Consider the following 23,294-nt stretch of genomic DNA (forward strand, 5'->3'; position numbering starts at 1 on the left):
GACATACAAGGTATGAAATTATAATTTTAACAAATACAACAAATAGGTGGGAAGATGGAGGGGTATTAGAACAGTGTTTGTGTGTGCTATTGAAGTGAAGTTGGTATCAAAACAAACATGATTGCTATAGATTTAGAATGTTACATTTAAGTCCATGGTAACAACAAAGGAAATATATGAAAAATATTTACCATTTTGAGAAGGAACTCAAAATGGTACAAATAAATATGCAAGTAGGAATTAATGGAGGAATTGAGGGACAAAAGGTATAAGACTTCCAAAGACCAAATAGCACAATGACCAAAAAAAGTCCTGCATTATCAGTAGTTACTTTCAAAGTAAATGGATTAAACTCTCCAGTCAAAAGGCAGAGATTGACAGAATAGATACAAAAGCAAGACCCAACTCTATGGCTGTTTACAAAAGACTCACCTTAAATTCAAAGACACAAGTAGGATGAAAGTGAGGGGATAAAAAAAAATTACCATGTAAACAGGAGCCTAAAGAGAGCTTGCATAGCTATACTAATATCAGATAAAATAGACTTTAAGTCAAAAACTGTTGAGCGATAAAGAAGATCATTATATATTGAAAAAGAGGTCAATCCAAAAAGAAGACATGACCATTATAAATATATATGCATCTTAGATCAGAGTCCCAAAATATATGAAGAAAACATTGATAGACTTGAAGGGAGAAATAGATAGTTCCACACATATGATAGGAGACTGATACACCACTTTCAATGACAGGTAGAACATCTAGACAAAAGATCAATATGGAAATAGACTTGAACAACACTACAATCAACTAGACCTAACAGACATATATACAACACTTCATTCAACAATAACAGAATACACATTCTTCTCTAGCGTACATGGATCATTCTCTAGGACAACCACATGTTAGGTCAAAAAACATGTCTCAATAAATTTTAAAAACACTGAAATCATACAACGTATTTTCTCAAAACACAATGAAATGAATCTATAAATCAAAGCAGAGAGAAATTGGAAAATTCACAAAAGTGTGGAAATTAAACAACAAACTCTTAAACAACCAATGGGTCAAAAAGAAATCCCAATATCTTGAGGCAAATGAAAATGAAAACCCAACAAACCAAAATTACAGGATACAGAAAAGGCAGTGTTGAGGAGAGAATTTATAGCTCTAAATGCTCATTTTGAAAAAGAAGAAATATTTCAAATCAAAGACCTTGCCATATAACTGCAGTATCTAGAGAAGTGAGCAGAAGGGAGGAAAAAACAAAGATGAGAGCAGAAATAAATGAAATAAAAAATAATGGAAAGAATCAATGAAACCAATGGTTGGTTCTTTGAAAACATCAATAAAATCAACAAACTTTTAGCTAGACTAACGAAGAAAAAAGAGGACACAAATAACTAAAATAATAAAAGGGAGACTATTACTAAAATTCCACAGAAATAAATAGAATTATAAAAGAATACTATGAACAACTGTATGCCAATAAATGAGATGAATTACAAATTCCTAGAAACACACAAAGTACCTACAATGACTCAAAGAACAGATGATCTCAAAAGACGTCAATACTAGGTAAAAAGATTTAATCAGTAATCAAAAGCTTCCCAACAAAGAAAAGTTCAAGATAAGATGGCTTCCCTGGTGAATCTTACCAAACATTCCAAGAAAAATTCACACCAACCCTGCTCAAACCCTCCTAAAATATGGACGAGAAACACTTCCTAACCCATTTTATGAGGCTAATATCACCCTAATACCAAAGCTAGATAAATATACCACAAGAAAAGAAAATTACAGACCAATACGCCTTATGAATATAGATGCAAAAATCCTCAACAAAATATTACCAAACTGAATTGAAGAGCACATGCAGAGAATTCTATACCATAATCAAGTGGGATTTATTCTAGGTAGGCAGGGGTGGTTCACCATAAGAAAATCAATTAATGTAATAGACTGCATTAATAGAATGAAGTGAAAAAAACACAGAATCATCTCAATTAAGACACAAAGGAATCTGACAAAACCCAGTACACCTTCTCGATAAAAACACTTAGAAAACTAGGAACTGAAGGAAACTTCCTCAACATGATAAAAGGCATGTATAAAAAACACACAGCTAATATCATAATCAAAGAGAAAGTTTTCAGCCTTTCACCATCAAGATCAAGAACAAGACAAAGACATTCACAGTCACCACTATTATTTAACATTTTACTGCAAATTCTAGCCAGAGCAAGTAGGAAAGAAACAAAAATAAAAGCATCGAAAATTGAAAAGGAAGAAGTAAAACTTTCCCTATTTGCAGATGACAGGATGCTATTTACAGAAAATCCTGAAATATCCACAATGAAGCTACTAGTGCTAATGAATTCAGCAAACTAGTAACTTTTTATAAGATCAATATGCAAAAATCAGTAGCGTTCTTATACACTGGTAATGAACAATCTGAAGAGGAAATCAAGGGAAAAAATCCATTTAAAATAGCAACTAAAAGAATCAAGTATCTAGGAATAAATGTAACCTAGGATGTGAAGAACTTATACACAGAACTGCAAAACATTGCTAAAAAAATCAAAGACCTACATAAATGGAAGGACATTCCATCATCAGGGATTGCAAGACCAAATATGGTTAAGATGTCAGTTCTACCCAAAGTGATTTACAGAGTCAACACAATCACAATAAAAATTCCAACAGCGCTTTTTGTAAAAATGGAAAATCCAATCATCAATTTATACTGAAGGGTAAGGGGCCTTGAATAGACAAAACCATCTTGAAAAAGAGGAACGAAGTTGGAGGACTCACATTTCCTGATTTTAAAACTCATTATAAAGCCACAGTAATCAAAACAGCATGATGCCGGTACAAGGACAGACATATAGGAAAATGAAATCAAATCGAAAGCTCAGGAAAAAAGCCCTCAGATTAATGGCCAAATGATTTTTCACAAGGGTACCAAGTCCACTCAATAGCGACAATAGTCGCTTCAAAAGATGGTGCTGGGAAAACTGGATAACTATATGCAAAAGACTGACGGTAGACCCTGCCTCAAACTATACACAAAAATTAACTCAAAATGGATGAAAGACCCAAAACCCCTAGAAGAAAACATAGGTAATCATATTCAGATCTTGGGTTAGGCAATGGTTCCTTAGACTTTATACCAAAAGCAGGAGCAACAAAAGAAAAACTAGATAAATGAGATATCAACAAAATTTAAAACTTCTGTGTATCAAAGGACTTTATCATGAAAGTAAAAGAACAACCTACAGAATAGGAGAAAATATTTGGAAACCACATATCCAATAAGGGTTTAAAGTCCAGAATATATAAAGAAATCCTACCATTCAACAACAAATAGACAAACAAGCCAATTAAAATATAGGGAAACAGACATTTCTCCAAAGATATAGAAATAGCCAATAAGCACATGAAAAGATGTTCAACATCATTAGGCATTAGGGAAATGCAAATCAAAACTACAATGAAATACCATTTTACATATATTAAAATGGCTACTATTAAAAAAAAAAAAAACCAGAAAATAAAAAGTGTTGGAAAGAATGTGGAGAAATAGGAACGCTCATTTCTTTTTGGTGGGAATGTAAAATAATATAGCTGCTGTAGAAGACAGTTTATCAGTTCCACAGAAAGTAAAGAATAGAATTTCCATTTGACCTGGCAATTCTACTTCCAAGCATATACCCAAAGAATTGAAAGCAGGGACCCAAACAGGTATTTCACCATCAATGTTCATAATGGCATTAGTCATGATTGCCAAAAGACAGAAGTAACCCAAGTGTTCATCAACAGATGAGTGGATAAATAAAATGTTTTTTTACAAATGAATATTAATCAGGAGTAAAGTTCTGATACAGGTAACAATATAATAAACCTTGAAGATATCATTTTTTTCCATAATCACATGTAACCCAAATAACGCAATATTAAAAACAGGAGAGTCACTGGTTTATTTATTGTTGACAACTGGCAGCTTATTACTTTGAAGACAAGTTCATAGAAGCACATTGACTTTATAGAGTTTCTAAACAGACAAAAGATTCAACACTAAAGTACTCTGTAATAAACCACAGTGAAAAGTACAGTAATAAATCTGAAGGAAAAATTAGGATCTCCTGGTGATATTAATAGAAAACTTCTAAGAACAACAAAAAAATTAGCAATAAACAGAGAAGAAAAGCAAGCCTCTAATTTATATATTTTTTTAAAAATCACAAATTCATGTAAATTAATTCAACTCATAAAAGTAGTAGAAACAAAGAGCTAAATATTAATTTTAAAAATACCTGACACACTATAATGTGTGTATAGTCTATTAAGTAGTTTAAGTTTTAGACTAACTCAGTATTAACATCCAGTGTTTCTGAGGAAGCTATTGCAAACACAAGCTCTGATGGTATAGTCATTAGCAATCCTCTTTTAATAAAATGAAGATGTCACTCACATAGTATTATTGGTAGTCTCTAATCTTGTTTCATTACCAGAAACTGCTCTCAAGAGCTGGCTTTAAATGTCCATTTTTAAATTTTAAAACAACTTTTTGTTTGATTACATTCAATGCAGAAAAATGTGAAGATAAAGAAAAATAGAGGGAAGCGGACTTGGCCCAATGGACAGGGTGTCCATCTACCACATGGGAGGTCCGCGGTTCAAACCCCGGGCCTCCTTGACCCATGTGGAGCTGGCCCATGCGCAGTGCTGATGCACGCAAGGAGTGCCCTGCCACACAGGGGTGTCCCCTGTGTAGAGGAGCCCCACACGCAAGGAGTGCGCCCCATAACGAGAGCCACCCAGTGCAAAACAAAGTGCAGCCTGCCCAAGGATGGCGCCGCACACACGGAGAGCTGACACAGCAAGATTACACAACAAAAAGAAACACAGATTCCTGGTGCCGCTGATAAGGATAGAAGCGGTCACAGAAGAACACACAGTGCATGGGCACAGAGAGGCAACAACTGGGGAGGGGGGTAGAAATAAATAAATATAAAAAAAAAAAAATATATATATATATATACACACACACACACACATATAAAGAAAAAAAATATCCAGTACACCTTCCCCAAATCCAATAACAAAAGATGATATATATTTCTTTCTAAACTTTTTGTATGGTTACACAGACTTTTAAAGCAAAATTGTTACTGTGTGTAACAGTTTGATATAGTTATGAATTACAAAAATAGGTATTAGGTTATGTTCGTAAACTGGTCTGTACCTGGGTGTGATTAAATTATATTAGGGCTTGTTTGGGCCACATCAGTAGGGTGTTGACCACTCCACCTTCCCCTGTTTGAATCCATAAAAACAACTCCTCAAAACTCAGGGAAGCGGATTTTAGGCCATTAGGCCTCTGACATCCTTTCTACATGCTGACAATAAAACTCTTTCTCTCTCTGAAATCCCATTGGCTCAGGAATTGGTCATTATGAAGCGTATGAGGCAAGAACCTGCTTTTGCTCAGCATCAGTACCTTACATGGTATGGCAAACTGAATTCAGGTTTTAATCTATTGGTGTAAACCCCTTGTAAATAGGAACTCTTGAAAAATGTTACTTTGTATTAAGGTGTGGCCCAACTGAATAAAATTGGGTTTTAATCCCAATTACTGGAGGTCTATAAAGAGAATCCAGGAAGGAGAGCACATCACCATGTGAGAGATACAAGCCAAGGAACCCCAAGAACTGTCAGCAGCCAAAATGCTATAGATTTTGGGGAAGAAAGCATCATGTTCCTCATGCCTTAATTTTGGACTTTTTCTAGCCTCAAAACCATTAATCAAAATCCCTCTTGTACCCCTCTAAAAATAAAAATAAAAAAAATAAACTGTTTTAAAATACTGAGTATAAAAAATAAAGTACTGCTTTCCCACTACTAACAACTTTTCATAGGCATTCTTACCATTCCGTTGCTACTAAAATGTCATTAACATCCTAGGCAAATGCATTCCAATTTAAACCAAGGGAAAATCAGCAGCACTTAGATGAAAATGTAGCCATTTACAGTTCTTTAGGCAAACACCTGCTATTATCTTCCTTTTCTTTGGAGAAATGTTTTAAAATATTTTTAAATATTTGTCTCACAAAAGCATAAGCTTAATGATTATAATTCAAAGTCAAAGTTAATCTTTTCATTCCCAGACTTATTTCTATGTAGATTTACTTAATCAAATAGTGTGTTATTACAGTCTTTGAGAAACATCATACCTGGCGTCTTTTCAAATAGTCAAGTGCAATTTGTACATTCTGCAGTCTGTGAAAACGCATCCGACCTTTTTCTCTGGGCTAAGAATAGAAAAATGAAGGGTTAAAAAATAATATTGTTTCTGACACCATTAACTATGCTAAAAAATATACTTTCTTTCATCTAAATATGTGAAAACAGTATTCACTGTTTAGGTAAACCCATAAAATATTTAAAAGAAACTTTTTAATTTCTTTATATTTTCTGGGACTGAATTTAAACTACTAGGGATTTTTCCATACATGCCTTATTTACACATTTACTTTATTCCAAATTTTATATTTAAATAAATGGAAAAGAGAAAATACTGTAAATATTGTCCCTTTTCATATTCACTAATAGTACAATTACAAACTAGTAATTTAGCTATGGATGCACAAAAAGAATTAAATACCATCAGCTATTTTACTTTCTCAGTAAACATTAATTAATAGCAGGAAGGTTTTATAATTATATGTATGGTATGTTATTTAAAATGAAGTAAAGTAGCATGCAGTTAGTCTAAAAATCACCAAGAAGGAAAAGACAAGAGGAGATTTACTTAGCCATGATAGAGGAAGAGAGAAAAGCAATTAAAACCATATAATATATTTCCTCTTTATTTTCGTTTTTTTTTCCCCCCCCACAAAAGCAGTTGAACTCTATAATAATCAGAAAAGATTCTGTAATAGTTTTACTCAACTTAGGGACGGACACGATTATTTTCCCAGTCTCAGGAAAACTGACAAACCATAATTCTTTTCCTTGATGCCGTTTCTTTTAAGAAACGTTACAAGTTAGCAGAAGGATAACATAAGGAAACAGAGCTGAGGAAATGCTTAACAAAAATACAAAGAATGGAGCTGAAATTTACCACATAAAATCTTCCAAAGGGAAAAAAAAGAAAACTGACAGCTTAGTTTCTCAAATATTAATTGGTTGCTGAAGCCAAAGGCACCATAATAAAATAGACAGCAGACCACAGAAGGGAAAAATAAGTTCTGTGTAACAGGTAGAACTATGATGCCGATAAATTCACCCACTGAATCAAAGAAAAGCACAATTTCCAATTAAGTCAGGGGCACGAGGGCTGTAGATGGTAAAAGAACATCTGTCTTGCAAAGGTGGGTTAAAGTAAACTATGCGTTATGGAGATTAAACAGCTCTGTGGACACGGGATTTTAAAATTTTCCCTCCTTCTAAATACCATTAGACATATTTGTAAAGAATGTCCATCAAATTATCTATGGCCAAACTGATATGATTCAAAGCAGAAATTATATGCTTACAAGAATTTCCATTAAGTCCCTTCCCAAAAAAGCAATATTCGGTTGCTGTGTTCAAAATATCAATTCCAGGAGTGGAATAAATATGCATAATAACTGGCAATCTAGCAATAAGATTTCCATATTTACATAAAATTTATATAAAATTTTTTAGCTAAGCTGCCATTAAGGCAATTTTTATCAAATATGTTCAATTACCATGTCGTACACAGTAATGTATAAAAAATTTTATTATTTCAGGTCTTGAGATAAACGTAAAGAGAAAATATTTTCTTTGTTCAATTTTTCAGTACACACACATTCACCTCACTGTGGGTTTGGGCCCTTTCTGTACTCTTCTAAAAAGGAGTCTGAACCCGGGGGTTACTTCCCTCACGTTAGCGCTCACCGCACTGGAATGGCTAGGTTAGTCGAGTTATGGGGGCCGACACCTACCCCCTTATCCTCATCCTCCACATCCTCATGCTGCTCATATTCGCATGCTTCTGTTGCACTCACCAATCGTAAGGTCTTCAAAAAATCTCGCTCCCTTGGCTAATGAATATAACAGACAGAAGATAGGACAGCAAAGACACAAGACAGACCAGAAACGAAAAAAAGAGCATGAACAGAACATAATGGAGAACAGGTAACCAAGAAGGAAGGTAATGTTCACAAAAAAGGAAATGACACTTGAAGGATGGGTTAGACCACTTTTCAGAAAGCGATGCTTATTTCCTTGCTATTTGTCAGTCTTTTAATATGGGGTTATATTATGCATCCAACTTCTGCTAAGCAAAAACCAAAGTAAAAAAGAAGCAAGAACAAAAATAGTATTTTAATTACATAACTGATTATATAAGTGAGGTAATCAAAGTGCTTCAATTGCTCAAATTCACATAATTTGAAGTCTTAAAATGCTTAGGAATCTAACCAGCACTCTTTTTTTTTTTTTTTCCCAGGCATAATCACAGATCAGAGGATGAATTCTGCAAAAATCTGAACAACCTGTGCTGAAAACATACTGGTCATATGAGTAAAGGACAACATGGTCTTCAAAATAAGAAACTGAAAACTTACCAAGGTATCTCCTGAAAGAACCTCTAAAAGAGAAATCAAATTGTGTCCATCCCTTAAGTCTTCATAGAGGTCATTCACGTGCTTTCGAACCTGCACAGAGAAAAGCAATTTAAATCCTATGGTCCTAGAACCCTGGATCATCTTAAACACGCTTAACTAGTCTCATTAGTGAAAACCCTAAAAGTAAATTTCAGGCGAATAATTAATTTTTTAAAAAGTAGAATTACTGCATTTTAACACACTAGAGTAAATGTAAAACTAGACAACTGTATGGGATTACACTTTTTAAATACAGGCAATGCCCTGATCTTATCGATGATTCTTGATCCCAACAACCAAAGCCACCTTAACCTGAAGGTCAGGTTTTTACTTGCTAGCCCACACCAGGGTCAAGGATGCTTAAGGCACACACTCCACATCTTAAAAATCCATAGATGCAAGCTGGGTGAAGGGCACATGAGTCTCTGTGCTATTCTTGCAACTCCCTGTGAGTCTGTAATTATTTCAAAATAAAATTTTTTTTAAATCTATAGAGGACTGCATGTGGCTCAAGCAGTTGAGTGCCTGCTTCTCACATGGGAGGTCCCAGGTTTGGTTTCCAGTGCCTCCTAAAAAAAAAATAAATAAATAACAAGCAAACAAAAGAAAAAACCAACTAGTGAAGGCAATGTGGCTCAGTGGTTGAGTGCCAGCTTCCCACATACAAGGTCCCGGGTTCAATCCCCAGCTCCTTCCTCAAAAAAATATATTTTTTAAATCTATAGATATCATGTGTTAGAAGGCTTCTGTCAAAATCTTCCTCTTTATGACTTAATCTTGTGGTGGGGAGTTTTCAAACCCACATAACACTAGCATAAAATTAACATGCGACCTCTAATAGTTTCCCCCTTTTTAGAAGCCTGACTTAAGCCTCTGATTTTAGCACTTAACCCTCTAAAACCTCCCCAAAAGCTTTGCTCAGTCTGCCAAACAGTTATGTCCAAAAAATTAAACTTCATTCTGTAAACTACCAGGCCCAGAGCAAGGTTTGTGCTAGACAAACAAATGGCAAAGAGGCTAATAAGATAGCTATTCCACAAGGAATTGACATATTTCCATTTCTCGCCTTTTGGTGATTTGGTGATGTTGGCATGGCTCCCATAAAAGGAGCCAAAGAAGGCATCTAGAAACGGGCAGGGACCAGAATCCCACCTACTTCACATGTGGCACAAACCTAGTATACCTGCGAGCCTTTGCAGTAAACTATGAAGGTTTTATCCATATGAGCCAAACTCCTCAGCACTTCCAAACCGCAAGTTAATATAACACAAAGTAATAAAAAGATCTAAAATATGATTAAAAGTATATGACAGGCAAAAAAAGGTCTAAAACCTCTGATGGCATCTCTTTCATTCCAAAAAAGAAGTTTAAATTCCCTTAACCTTTATCATCATGGTTGACCAAATGCATGTTTTGCAATCTCCTTTATTACTATTAGAAAATATTTTTGATTGACGATGAAAAAGTTCCCTTAGGAGTATCATATTAAATTCACCAACTGCTACATCCAGTGTTTTTATTACTTTTTGCCTGAATCACAAGAACCTTTAAATACTCAAATATCCATATCTGCATCATCAACCACAAGTAAAGAAATGATTAAACATAGGATCAATGGCTCTACCACTAAGTAACTATTAATGTCAACAGTACTTATAAAATGGCAAAACTGAACACAAGTCAAGTCCTTTTTTTTTTTTTTAAAGATTTATTTTTTTATCCCCGCCCCCCCCACCACTGTCTGCTCTCTGTGTCCATTTGCTGTGTTTTCTTCTGTGTCCACTTGCTTTCTTTTCAGTGGCACCGGGAATCTGTTTCTCTTTTTGTTGCATCATCTTGCTTTGTGAGCTCTCTGTGTGTGCAGTACGACTCCTGGGCAGGCTGCGCTTTTATCACACAGGGCAGCTCTCCTTGAGGGGGCACACTCCTTGCGCATGGGGCTCCCCTATGCAGGGGACACCCTACATGGGGGACACCCCCATGTGCCACAGCACTCCTTGCGTGCATCAGCACTGTGTGTGGGCCAGCTCACTACACGGGTCAGGAGGTCCTGGGTTTGAACCCTGGACCTCCCATATGGTAAGCAGATGCTCTATCAGTTGAGCCAAATCCGCTTCCCAAGTCACTTTTAATCATGTGCCCATCTTCACAAACTGATATTTTACTTATTTCCTAATCCCCAAGATAATTATGCCACAGTAAAATAAAATTTAAAAATACTTCATTTCTCTTAAAAAAAAAAAAAAAAGCATGTCCTAATAAATTTTAGGCAATCCTTATTTAGAAAATCTAAAAATATCCAAATACGTTAAAAGGGAATTGTCCATTTCATTAGCATATTTACCTTGGGATAGCATTAAATGACACACTCCTCAACTACTCAATTCTATTTCAAAGTTGAACCAATTTTCAAGGACCTTTTCAGGAATACATCTACTAATACATGTATGACACAAATGCGTGCAGATAAGCACACAGTGAATAGGAGTACTAATACTACAAAGTTCTACTTACATATTAATATTAGAGCACTATAAATATTCACACTGCCCCATTCCAAGTCATGAGGTTGAATTTTTAAGGATAAGGCCTACTTTAAAACAAGGGAGAAAAGCCAACCTCGTGTATTTCCCCAACATTAATGCATCTAAGTCTATGTACTTCTCTGTGTATCTCTAGTGTAACCCAGTCAGCAGTCTAACCCTGAGTGCCTGAACAGGAACACTAAGAGACCACATTTAGATTAACAATTGTACACAGCTCCAAGTCCTTAGTTAGATGCTTAACCTCTCAAACTAAAAGACTTTATTGTAGAGATCTGACATCATTGGCACACAGTAGAGACAGTGGAACACAAGCACCAGATGAGAAGGGGGCATCCCACGGCAGCAGCTAACGCAGTGATGAGAATTCCCTGCTCCTCTGGTCCATCATCCACTTCCTATGCATTTCTCACCCCACAATGATTAAAGATGGCTTGTGATTCTGAACACATTTCATAGAACAGTCATTTCACAACTTGTCTTCCAGAATGGACTAAATCCTCTAGATTGGGGAAACTTCCCAAAACCAGGTATTATTTTCACCACTCTACTTTGCAACAATAAACAAATTAAATCAGACATGCTTAGAGAAGAAAAAATAATGATATTCTACACAAAACCGAGTGAGGAAAAGAGAAAACATGTTAAGTGGGAAAGAATTAAGAACCCTGTATTTTTAGTCCTGCTTCTGTTACTGTCCTCATGACCTTGTACCAGCTGCTTAAACTTTCTAGGCCTCAGTTTCCTATCTGCAAAATGAAGGTTTATGAGCAGATGGCCTCTAGTTCAAACTAGAGAACAAAAGTTCTATAATCTGAAAATAAACTATTATTGTTTTTGAAGATCTACTACCTATCAACTAGAAAGAAAATATATAAAATGGAAAGCTATTCTTAAGCCCTGTGGCTTAATTATCTTAAAAGTTTTAGAAGAATATTCAGAAATAACCAACTTCATTTCTGCAATGATTGAAAAAATCCTGAGATATTGGTTAGTATACTGCCTGCTCTGCTTGTCTCAGGTGATTATTTTGAAGGAAATACTGTATGTGAAAACAACTTATTAGAAAACATCATTGCAAATGTAAGATACCATCATCTTCATCATTCTATGAAAATCAAATGTCATTATTATTATTAACAATAATAAACAAAAATACATTGAGTTATTATGTTATTGCCCCTGTATTAAGTGTTTTATAATTACTGGCTCATTTTCCTCACCACAAACAAATAGGGTAAAAGAAAATGCCCTAAAAATTAATATTATGGGATAGTGGTGGCAAATGAATTAAGAGGGAAAATGTAGCTCTAGAGAAATATCTGATCAAATGAAAAAAATTAGGGGAAAGGAAAGGTAAACAGGAAAAGGGCAGTTAAATAGTTAAGTTGATAGAGATGCAGACAAAAGCTTTCTATTTTATCCTAAGTCTGAGTCATAAGCCATAGGCCTAGTAACTTCCCTTCACGGATGACTATTCTAACTGCCAGCAGACTTTACCTTCCACCTTCAAATAAAAAATGTTTTATTAAACATTCCTTCTTTTCTTTTTGGATATCTTCTCCCTGTGGGACAAAAAAATGTCTGGATAAACAGTGCTAGAGGAAATGATGAGCCAAGTAAAAGCACCTGGGATTAAATTATATAACTTGAATTACATAATAAAGGCAAAGCACCACTTTATTTTCACACAATTCTCCCAGAATTTTACAGTGTTTTTAAGATGTGTACTATTTTGCAGCCGTAGTCTACCCCTAGAGGGCACTAAACTATTGCTTAAAAGAATATCCTAAGGAAGGAAAACAAGTAGAACAGAAATGAGTTTATAAGGGCAAAAGTCCTAAACAAGGTCTGAAGATGACATAGACAATATTTCACATTTATTTTGAAAGAAAACTGGGTATATTATGCCAGGTCTTTAAAATTTAAATAGTTTAACTGATCAAAACATACGTCACATCTTAAAGCCTTCATTCCAACTGAGGTGATAGAAACTTAGGAAATTTCAGTATAAAGTAAATATACTCAGAGCACACACAGGAAACCTTGCAGGAGATTTAATCAAGTCTGGGATCTAAGAGTTCCTCCTACAAAAAAAGAAAAAAACAAACAGATGGGAGTATTCCAGGTGGAGGGAAGAGCAAGAATAAACAAAAAAGATGAAGACCCATGAAACAGTATGGCAAATTCCAAGGAAAGAAAGCATTCCATGAAATTTCTAAGTATTAGGTAAAAGATGAGGCAGGAAAGACAGATCTGAAGATTAAGAAATTTAGACCTTTCCTAAGCAAAGACAACAGATTAAGAAATTTAGACCTTTCCTAAGCAAAGACAACCACTGAAAGCTTTTTAAAAAGCAGGAGGAGGTCATAAGATCTCTCACCAATATAAAAGCCTCATGTAAACTATCATCTTGCACAAACCCAAAACACAGGTAAAGCAGAGAGCCCAATCTGTACATTATAAAGAAGTACGGTTCCTCAGGAAAAAGCTATCTAGAGAGGAGGTTCAGTGAATCTTGGGTAAAATTCATACATCCTAGCACACGAGCAGAGTGAAATACCAGCCACACAGGACTCAGAATGCACTCTTAAAGAAGTTAAACATCTGAGGGATATAGTATTCTGAAAACAGCTGGCTATCTTTAGAGAGTAACAGAAATAATAAAAGAAGGCTTGCCCCAAATGAGATAGCCTCACTACCTTTTACTAATTGGATGAAGAGGATAGCATACTTTGGTGAAAAATATGAATTAAAATGTTTTTCAATGCAAAGTTTTTAGCTCAAACAAATACAAACATGCAAAATGAGCCATCAAATTCTCCTGGGAGAGTTCCTCAGAAGACTTACTTCAAAAGTAAATTAAAACAATGTGTCAAAATCTCATCATTTCAATTACTGATAAGTAAATTGATGCTTTTAAAATACAGAAATGTTTAAAAAATAATGTATTCTCTTAGGTAAAACTTGTCTTACGTGTACAGTTTTATGGAAAATTTATTTCAGTACTTTCTTCAAGAGTTGTGCAAGAATAAAACTAGAACTCAGACTACTCAAATTACCAAATATTCTAAACTGGTGTAGAATTTAAGTTTAATGGGAAATATATTTATCTGATGCAATAAATAGGTTGTCATGCTTTCTTTACTAGCAATATGGTAAGCCAGCATTAAGATCACATAAAATTTATCTTGATTTTTTTTTTTTTTTGCTACAAAATAAAGACCTCTGTCGCACATCTTAAGGAGTTAATGAAATAACTGAAAAGATTTTAAACAAATCAGTGTCAGCACTGGACAGTACACATAATCTGTCTACTTTATTTTGGACCTTATTAGTTCTTTGACAAAAGAAGACTTTCTCTTTTAAGCTTTCAGGTTGACAATCTGCAATAAAAAAAAAAAAAACACAAAAAACAAACTTAAACTAAAAGGTCTTTTCTAGTCTTTAGCCACAAGATGGAACTATGGGTGTCAAATAAATGCACTTAATTACTGATAAACACTTAGATTTGGTGGCATTGTAGTCACTGTTGCACCTTGCTATTTTTTATATTTTCTTCTCTATAGTTTCATCATAATTATAGAAACTTTATAAAAGGCTATTGTAATTTTAAAAAGTATGGGTTTATTCTTTTCTATAATAATTTTCAAATATTCTGTGGATATGCATGAATGTATGTGTGTGTGGTCTGGGTTTGGGTTGGTTGGTTCTGGTTGGGGTTGGATTTGGGTCCTCACTTCTCCTTCTAGGAAAACGAACAAAAATCTAATTTCTTTGTGTGTTTTCCTTTCAGCCTGCAGATCGTTTGTCTCTTGCACAGCTGCACAGATCTTGGCACTAAACAATTATAAATAATTTTTCTAAAAGAAAGTAAAATTCAGAACCTCATATCAAAAATAAATTTTTTGGTATCTGCTATTGTTTTTCATTTTTTTAAAGATTTTATTTTATTTATTTCTCACACCCTGCTCCCCGTGTCTGCTCTCTGTGTCCATTTGCTCTGTGTTCTTCTGTGTCCTCTTGCATTCTTGGAGGCACCAGGAAACTGTGTCTCCTTTTGTTGCATCAACTTGATGCATCAGCTCTCCATCTGTGTGGCGCCACTCCTGGGCGGGCTGAGCTTTTGCCATGAGGAGCGGCTCAATGCGGGGCGTATACCTTGCGCATGGGGCTCCTCCACACCCTGCATGGCACAGCATTCCTTGTACACGCAGCACTGTGTGTGGGCCAGCTTACCACACGGGTCAGGAGGCCCTGGGTTTGAATCCTGGACCTCCCATATGGTAGACAGACTATCACCACTCCGCTTCCCTCTGCTATTGTTTTTGGGAATTAATTTCTATTAAAGATGTATTCCAGATAATTTCCATTTTACAATGTCAAACAAATGAGCTTTGATTTATACAGATATCAACACAACCCATTCCATTTATGAAAAAGAAAAGAATAGCTAATGAATATTATTATACAGTCTTAAAAAGGGGGGAGGGTGCATTTTAGGTAAAACTAAAGGATGATTCTGTTGAATATTCCGTATTGAGGGTGAAGCTCAGGCAGGGGGATAAGAGTCTCAAATATTTTAAGTTTTTTCAAACATTCTCCTAGCTCATTATTTATCTAAACCTTTCTTTTAAACTTTCAATCACTTCATAAAATATAAATGCCTCTATATCAAGAATTGTTATCAATGACAAGAAGAGGAAGAAGCATGCACTGGCATTTTCATGTGGACCTCTTTGCTTCCACCTCCCCAACAATTTGGGAAATAGAAAGAAAAAGCTTGCAAAGTGGAGGTCATAATTACTTTAACATTTCTGATGAATAACCAATAAGCTAGTTAGTGAAACTAAATTTTTCTATAAATGGAAACATGCAACTATAGGACTATAACAAGACAATAATGACAATTACAGCAGAATATGATTATGAATGCTAAATATTACAAGGGTTACTATGATGTACCAAGCCCTAAAAAATAAAACTAGGCATAAAGCAAAGCCTTTTTAACAAAGGTAGTCTAGAATTACTGCATCATAGTCCTATCCTTTACCAACCAGCATTTTAAAACAGATTTCCACTATATTTTCAAATTCCAGCTTTTACTGAAATAGTTTGGAAAGAGTATTGTATATATTTTTTTGTAAAAAAAAAAAAAGGCATTTTTAAGTTATTTAAAGAGTTTTAAATTATTTTTTATTCAAATTATAGTCAGGACAAAAATTCACAACTAGCTTGATGTAGACATATTTTTTTCAATAAATCCCCATTCAAATTACTTCAGGGAAAGTCACACTAACTTCATGATTAGGTTTAAATGAATTATAAATGCAAAGCCTCAAAGAATCCATGTAGTCTCTTAAATCTTCTTGCTTCATATAACCACTCTATCAATTCCCACCATTTCTCCTCATTTAGCTCTTAACATAGTCCCTATTCCCTGTAATGACGAAGTAACCTTCATCCCAATTTTCCCTCACTAGATCTAATAACACAGCAATTTCATAAGCCAAACATCCCTTATGCATCAGATATATTTCTCCCTGGTAGGGATTCTCTTCCCCAAAATGTCCAGAAACAATATATTTAAGATACAATAAAACTTATATTAAAATTTTATAGTGTTTGAAGCATTGCCTTCAACTCTTAACAAAAGCAATGTAAACCAGACTCAGAATATTGTTGGTGTTAATTCATTCTGTATTACTCTGCTTTCCTGAAACTGAAATCAGGAGACAAAGATTCAAGTCTGGATCCTAACAATTATTAGTTATATGGCCTTGTGTATGACAGCAGAACCTTCTTGTTCTCAGGCAAACCGTCCTTGCATTGACAGAAGTTTAGATAAGAAAATTTAGGTAAAAGTACTCTAGAACTGAAATGTATTATATAGATGTAAGCGATCATCATAATTCAGTTATCTAGTCCAATGGGTTCTCAATTTTATCAGACCCACTCCCATTTATAACAAATATTACTTAACTTTCACTTTATTATTCTGAAATGAAAATCAGAAAAATTCCACACACACTTAACACAAAATAAAGGGAAAAACATAAGTGCAATTTTAAACATATTCCATAGAAGACGTAATTGTATAGTCAGATAGCATGTACACTAGATCATCCTGACTGCCACACCAGCAAATGCGGGCACCTACATGTATGCTGTATTAGTGAACAAAATCCAGTGGCATTGCCATTAGCAGTCTGATTTTCCAAAATAATAGTCAACTATTAAACATAACATAGTGCAATATTCCCTCAATTTATATAGTGGCTTCATCACTAAAAATTCAGGGTATTTTAAAATCAGGCAAAAAATACTTCACATTTAAATGAAAAAATGAAAGTTAGGTCTTGGCTCAGAAAATTATCAATAGGTTTTACGCCTTCATGGATGACAGGGAAATATCTGAAAGTCATAAGGGAAGGGGGATATATCTAAGCATCCCTGGTCCCCACCCAAAGAGGATAGTTACAAGCCCCACCTCCATCGCTCTGACAAGGGAACAGCCCCACCATTCCCCCAAATACCTCCAGGGAACAAGGCCACCTCTGCTGAGAACCACTGATGTGGATCCACTGATGTGGATTATGAAACTTGCCAGCTCCTATCAAACAACCACCATTTTCTAAGCCAGCAGTTCTTAAACTCTTTGATCTCAGAATCTCTGTATATACTTTTGCAAAGTATTATTAAGACTCCCAAAGAGATTTGTTCCTGAGGATTATATCATTGATATTTCTGGTCTTAGAGAATAAAACTAAGAGAGTTTTAAGATATTTGTTTTAAAGTAACCAAAAAAACCTATCACATGTTAACAAAGTATTAAGAAAAACAGCTACATTTTTCAAACCAAAAAAATTTAGTGAGGAGTGTGGCACTGTTTTACATCTTTGTAAATCTCTTTAATGTCTGCCTTAGAAGACAACTGGAGTCTCATTTTGCTTCTGTCTTCAATGTGCCATATCACACCATGTAGCCTCTGGGAAGCTCCACTGTATATATGTGAGAGATTCAAAGTAAAAAAAGTAAGCAACACCTGAGTATTATTACAAAAACAGTTCTGATATCCCAGATCCTTGGGAACTCTCAAGGGTTCCCAGGCCACACTCTGATAACTCCTATTCTAAGGTACCATATTAAGGACCTAAGGAATAAAGGAAATGCAAATACAGCAAGATGCCTATTGTCAAGCCACTTCAACCAAATAGTAAAAAAAAATAAGTATCAACATAAAATAGTACAAGTGTTATTGCTAAAGGCAAAATGCAGTGAAAACAGTTCACCCTATTCTATAAGTGCTCTGGAGTGCTGTGGGTCCAACAAGCCCTCACCATGCCTTAATTTAGCAAACAGAGCTGAGACCATAAGGGAAGCAGGACATAATAGATTTTTAGGCTGAAAGCAGAACCCATAACACTGGGGTAAAAGAAAATTTAAAGTAGAGAGTTAAAAGTGGGAAATAGGGCTGCAGAGTTAGAGTCTCCACTCCTCCACTCACTGGCTATATCTCAGTATCATACCACTTCAAAATGAGGATAATAAAAGTAAATACTTCATAGGATCACTGTAAAGAATAACTGGTTTTATATATAAAATATTTAGAACCATGCCAGACACACAGTACTCAATAAATGTTAATCACTTAACTATTATAATTATCATCTTCTATCCTTAGAAAAGAAATGAAATGGAAAGGCCTTACTGAGCTTCTGCACTCCCCAGAGCTGCAAGAGTAACAAAAATTAATGAATACCCAAAGGAGCAAATACTGCAGAAATAAGGCTTTTAAGGACAAAAACAAAAGAAATAACATGGATACGTAAGAAGAATTTTATGTTGGTAACAACAAATTACCAGAACATGTGCTTGGATTCAAAAGCCCTCAGCTCAAATTCTGGCTTTATCACTTAGTAACTAAGTGATATTGAGCAAGACACTTGATGTATCTAGACTTTGCTTTTTTCATTTATAAAATGGGGTGCAATAATATTACACACTTCATAGAACTACTGACACTGAAATGATACAACATATAAGAAAATGCTTTACAAAATGCTATAAAAATATTATTTATTTTCATGCTTTTATATAAACTGGGCAATAAAACAAGTAGACAAATACCCGAAGCCAAAAAAAATCTCCCACTTCTTCCTCTAACTGGAGATATTCAGGTAAACACGTTCACTTCTTCTTTGAAGATAAAAATAATTCCTGAGATGCAACATCCTAACAGTCATTTGCCCTTAATGCCAGTTCCCTCCCAGGGTGATTTTTCCTCTTAACACCAACCTATTATCAATCTTAATAAAGAAATTTTCATCTTAGTTGAGGATAACTTTAGAGTACAAGGGGCGGGGGACAGAGCCACTGTGTGTTAGGCAATCATGGGGGATTCCAGAGTAAAATTTTCAACACGGAGAAGGCAGCGTGAGGACCCTGGGCAGCTGGTGAGTAGGAAGAGAAAGGTGCAGGAAAAGATACATGAAAGTGACTAATGAAAATAACTTTCTACCCACACTGCAATTCTGATTAAAGCACTAGTTGTAGCAACTGCCCCGAGTGCTTCTGAACTGAATCATCCCTTTTGGGCCTTTTGTCAAATGTAGGTTACCAATGCCTGACCTGTTACACAGTCATTCAACAATAAAAGGGATAATTTCCCCTGAATGTGAACTGTTCTCTCTCCTCTGGAGCCATTTAAAATACCAATCTTCTCTAACATAGTTGTTTATAGAAAAAATAATTCTGTAGTTTATAGAAAAAAGAGGTACAAGTTAAGCACATATTCACACACAAATCAAAGAACCAACTGAGCACTCAAGGTTGCCTGACTGACTTCATGGATTTTTTTTTTTAAATATTTTATTTATTTCTCCTCCTTCCCCCACTCCCCCGTTGTCTGCTCTCTGTGTCCATTTGATGTGTTCTATTCTGTGTCTGCTTGTATTCTCAATTAGGCGGCTCCGGGAACCAATCCCGGGACCTTCTGGAGAGAGGCGTGATCTTTCTCTTGCGCCACCTCAGCTCCCTGTTCTGCTACATCTTCTCATTGTCTCTCCTCTGTATCTCTTGTTGTGCTACATCTTCTCATTGTCTCTCCTCTGTATCTCTTGTTGCGACATCTTGCTGCACCAACTTCTCCAAGTCAGCCAGCACTCATGCGCCTGGGAGGCATTCCTGTGCGGGGCGGCACTCCCGTGTGGGCTGGCACTCCACATAAGCCAGCTTGGCACACAGACCAGCTTGCCTTCACCAGGAGGCCCTGGGCATCAAACCCTGGAACCTCCTATATGGTAGATGGGAGCCCAACTGCTTGAGCCACATCTGTTTCTCCACCATTTCTTTTTTAAGTCTCAAGCACTAGAAAATCTATAGGCTCCCTCAGGAGACTTAAAACTACTTGAAAGTTTTAAGGTCTTAATATCTGCTACTGTCTATGCAACCTAGCTCATTCCTCTTTAAATTTAAGCCCATTTCCTTGAGTCCTTACAAATAAACAACTAAGAACAATGATTGCATCTTTTTCACATCCTTTGAAATAACCAGGACTATGGTGGTGATACTGTAACAGGGAGATGAACAAAAACTATTTTTAAATATACCCCCTGATGCTGAGATTTCTCTGCCTCTGCTACAATCCATTCTAATGCTTAATACCTCTTCCCTGTCAAAATTTTTTTCTTTAATCCATATGATACACCAGGTCCTCAGAATAACATTTTACATTTTCCAAAATAAAGCCACTGTAAAGCATATCTGAAGAACTGATATGTTTGGAATAGAATTATAAATACAGGTATATTCCATGAATTTCTTAATGAAAAAAATTTGACAGATACGACCAGACTCATTAAAATTAATTTCTGCAACAGAAATATATTTTTTTGTAGGACTGAAACTTTCAAGATGCCATTGATTTCTTCAAACTGATCACTTCCTGAAAGAAATAACAATTTTGCCAAATTTCCAGATTTCGGTATAATCAACAGAGTCCTATGGACTAAAAGTATCCAGCAGCTAGTCTTCCCAGTTACACAGTACCAGAATCACAGAGGAGATGCTGCATTTATGACTCATATTAAGGACTAAAATCTATGCGGAAGTTATTTTCTCTCCAGTTCCCATTCTGAGCACCCATCTCTTTAAACTGACAAGTTTCATCAAGAGTAAGCTTGAGCCAGGTACTCCCTGGCAAATCAGAAGCCTTATTTCCAAAGGTGCAACACAGAAACACAGCCCTAGGTTTGACACAAAATACTCTGGTCCCAGCACCTTAACAAAAGTGTTTCACTTCCAATCCCAAAAGAAGAGAATTTGAAAAGAATGTCAGTGGAACAGTTGAAGTCACATTCTCAGAACTTCCACTGTCATATTTCTCTGCCTACACTTATGGTATTCCCTCTGCCCAAAATGCTGTTTGATTCCCTCTTCCTCTGGCTATTGAAACCTCACTTTTCCTTAAGGTCAAGCTCTTTAGTGTCAACCACTCTGTGAAGGCTTCTCTCTTTTGCACTCCCCTATTCTTTGATTTACACTAAGATATAAATCATCATTTTCCTTACTGAATAGTTTTGTAGTTTTAGGCCCCTTAAAATGATGGGGCCTTGGGGTGGGTCCTCATTATAAATGCTGCAGGTGTTGTACAGTACCTTTCATATAGAACATGTCCAAAAACACTTTTTAATGAAAACAGATTAGTCATCTATACTTTGCCTGTCATCTTAGCCAGGCCCTCAGCTGTGAGCATTTGAATGCTGGCCCAGTCATGGAGGAGGGGGAGAGAAACTCAGGATATAGATTCATGAAATCTATGCAGTCACTTCCTAGCAAGGGATTTGTCTCAGCCCCCAGAGTCCATCATGGCATCTAGCAGAATTAGTGCCTGGAACACAAGTTAGAGCTAAATAAATGTTGCAGAATGACTAACACAGGGGAGCAATGTCCATTTCTGCATGTAAAACCTCCCAAGTATTTCCTTTTACCCATCTAAATTGGTCATTTGATAAATGAACAACAGGAAGGTATTCAGATAAATTAAATTTCAAAACCAAATTATGAATCTTAAAATGTTTTTAATAACAATAGGCATGTATATCACTGGAACAGTATACAAAGTCCAGAAATAGATCCACACATACATAGTCTGCTGGTTTTTTACAAATATCAAAGTAGTTCAATGGAGAAAGAACAGTCTTTTCATCAAATGATGTTGGGATACTGAATACAAATATGCAAAAGACTACATTTGGACCTGTCCTCAAAACAAATCACAGACCTAATGTAAGAGCTAAAATGATAAAACTCTTAAAAGAAAACATAGGGAAATAATAACTTTATATGACATTAGAATCTATTTGGGAGAAAATTCTTAGATATGACAAAACAAGCATAAGCAACAAAATAAAAAATAAACTGCCAATAAAAAATGTCTATGCTTCAAAGGACATCATCAAAGTGAAAAGACAACCCACCAAATAGGAGAAAACATTTGAAAATCATGTTTATTATAAGGGACTTTTATCTAGAATATATAAAGAACTCTTACTGTTCAATAATAAAAAGACAAATAACAATTTAAAAATCAGCACAGGAATACCTACTCACCAATTCATTGGACTCACCCAAGACAACTAACAAGGAGATGATGATGGACAACAATCATCCCAAGGAACAGAAAGAGTCTGCAACTGCAAGCAAGATAGTCCCATCCATCTGCCCTGTGGGATCGAAGCCCCTTTCAATTAGAAGTACAGTGGGAATCACCATACCATAATCCAAAGGATGAACTAGAGTAGACTTACTGGTATTCTAGACTTATTGTGATCCTAGCAATGGAAGAACTTTTATCATTGATGTAGAAGCAGTGGCCACTGGAGGTTCTGAGGAGACGGAGGGGGAAAAACAGGTGTAATATGGAGACATTTTTGGGACTTGGAAATTGTCCTGAATAACATTGAAATGACAGGTACAAGGCATTATATATCTTGTCAAAGCTTACAATATTGTGCAGGAGAGAGGGTAAACTACAATATAAACTATAATCCACATTTAATGGCAATGCTCCAAAATGTGTTCATCAATTATAACGAATGTTCCAAACTAA

At 35.5% G+C, this 23,294-nt stretch overlaps 1 protein-coding gene across 9 annotated transcripts in view; it reads right to left on the minus strand.

The window, feature by feature from the left end:
- The window catches only part of LOC101417339 (dystonin), a 486,360-nt gene that overhangs the window by 227,813 nt on the left and 235,253 nt on the right, over positions 1 to 23,294 (minus strand). For all 9 annotated transcript variants that reach the window (XM_004465347.5, XM_071218526.1, XM_058306906.2 and 6 more), the window contains 2 exons: positions 8,601 to 8,690; positions 6,240 to 6,317 (listed from right to left, as the gene is read on the minus strand). In XM_004465347.5, the coding sequence (XP_004465404.1) occupies positions 6,240 to 6,317; positions 8,601 to 8,690 (168 nt within the window). The remainder of the gene's footprint in view (positions 1 to 6,239; positions 6,318 to 8,600; positions 8,691 to 23,294) is intronic.

Source organism: Dasypus novemcinctus, chromosome 11 (genome assembly GCF_030445035.2).
Source record: "Dasypus novemcinctus isolate mDasNov1 chromosome 11, mDasNov1.1.hap2, whole genome shotgun sequence".
Taxonomy (NCBI): domain Eukaryota; kingdom Metazoa; phylum Chordata; class Mammalia; order Cingulata; family Dasypodidae; genus Dasypus; species Dasypus novemcinctus.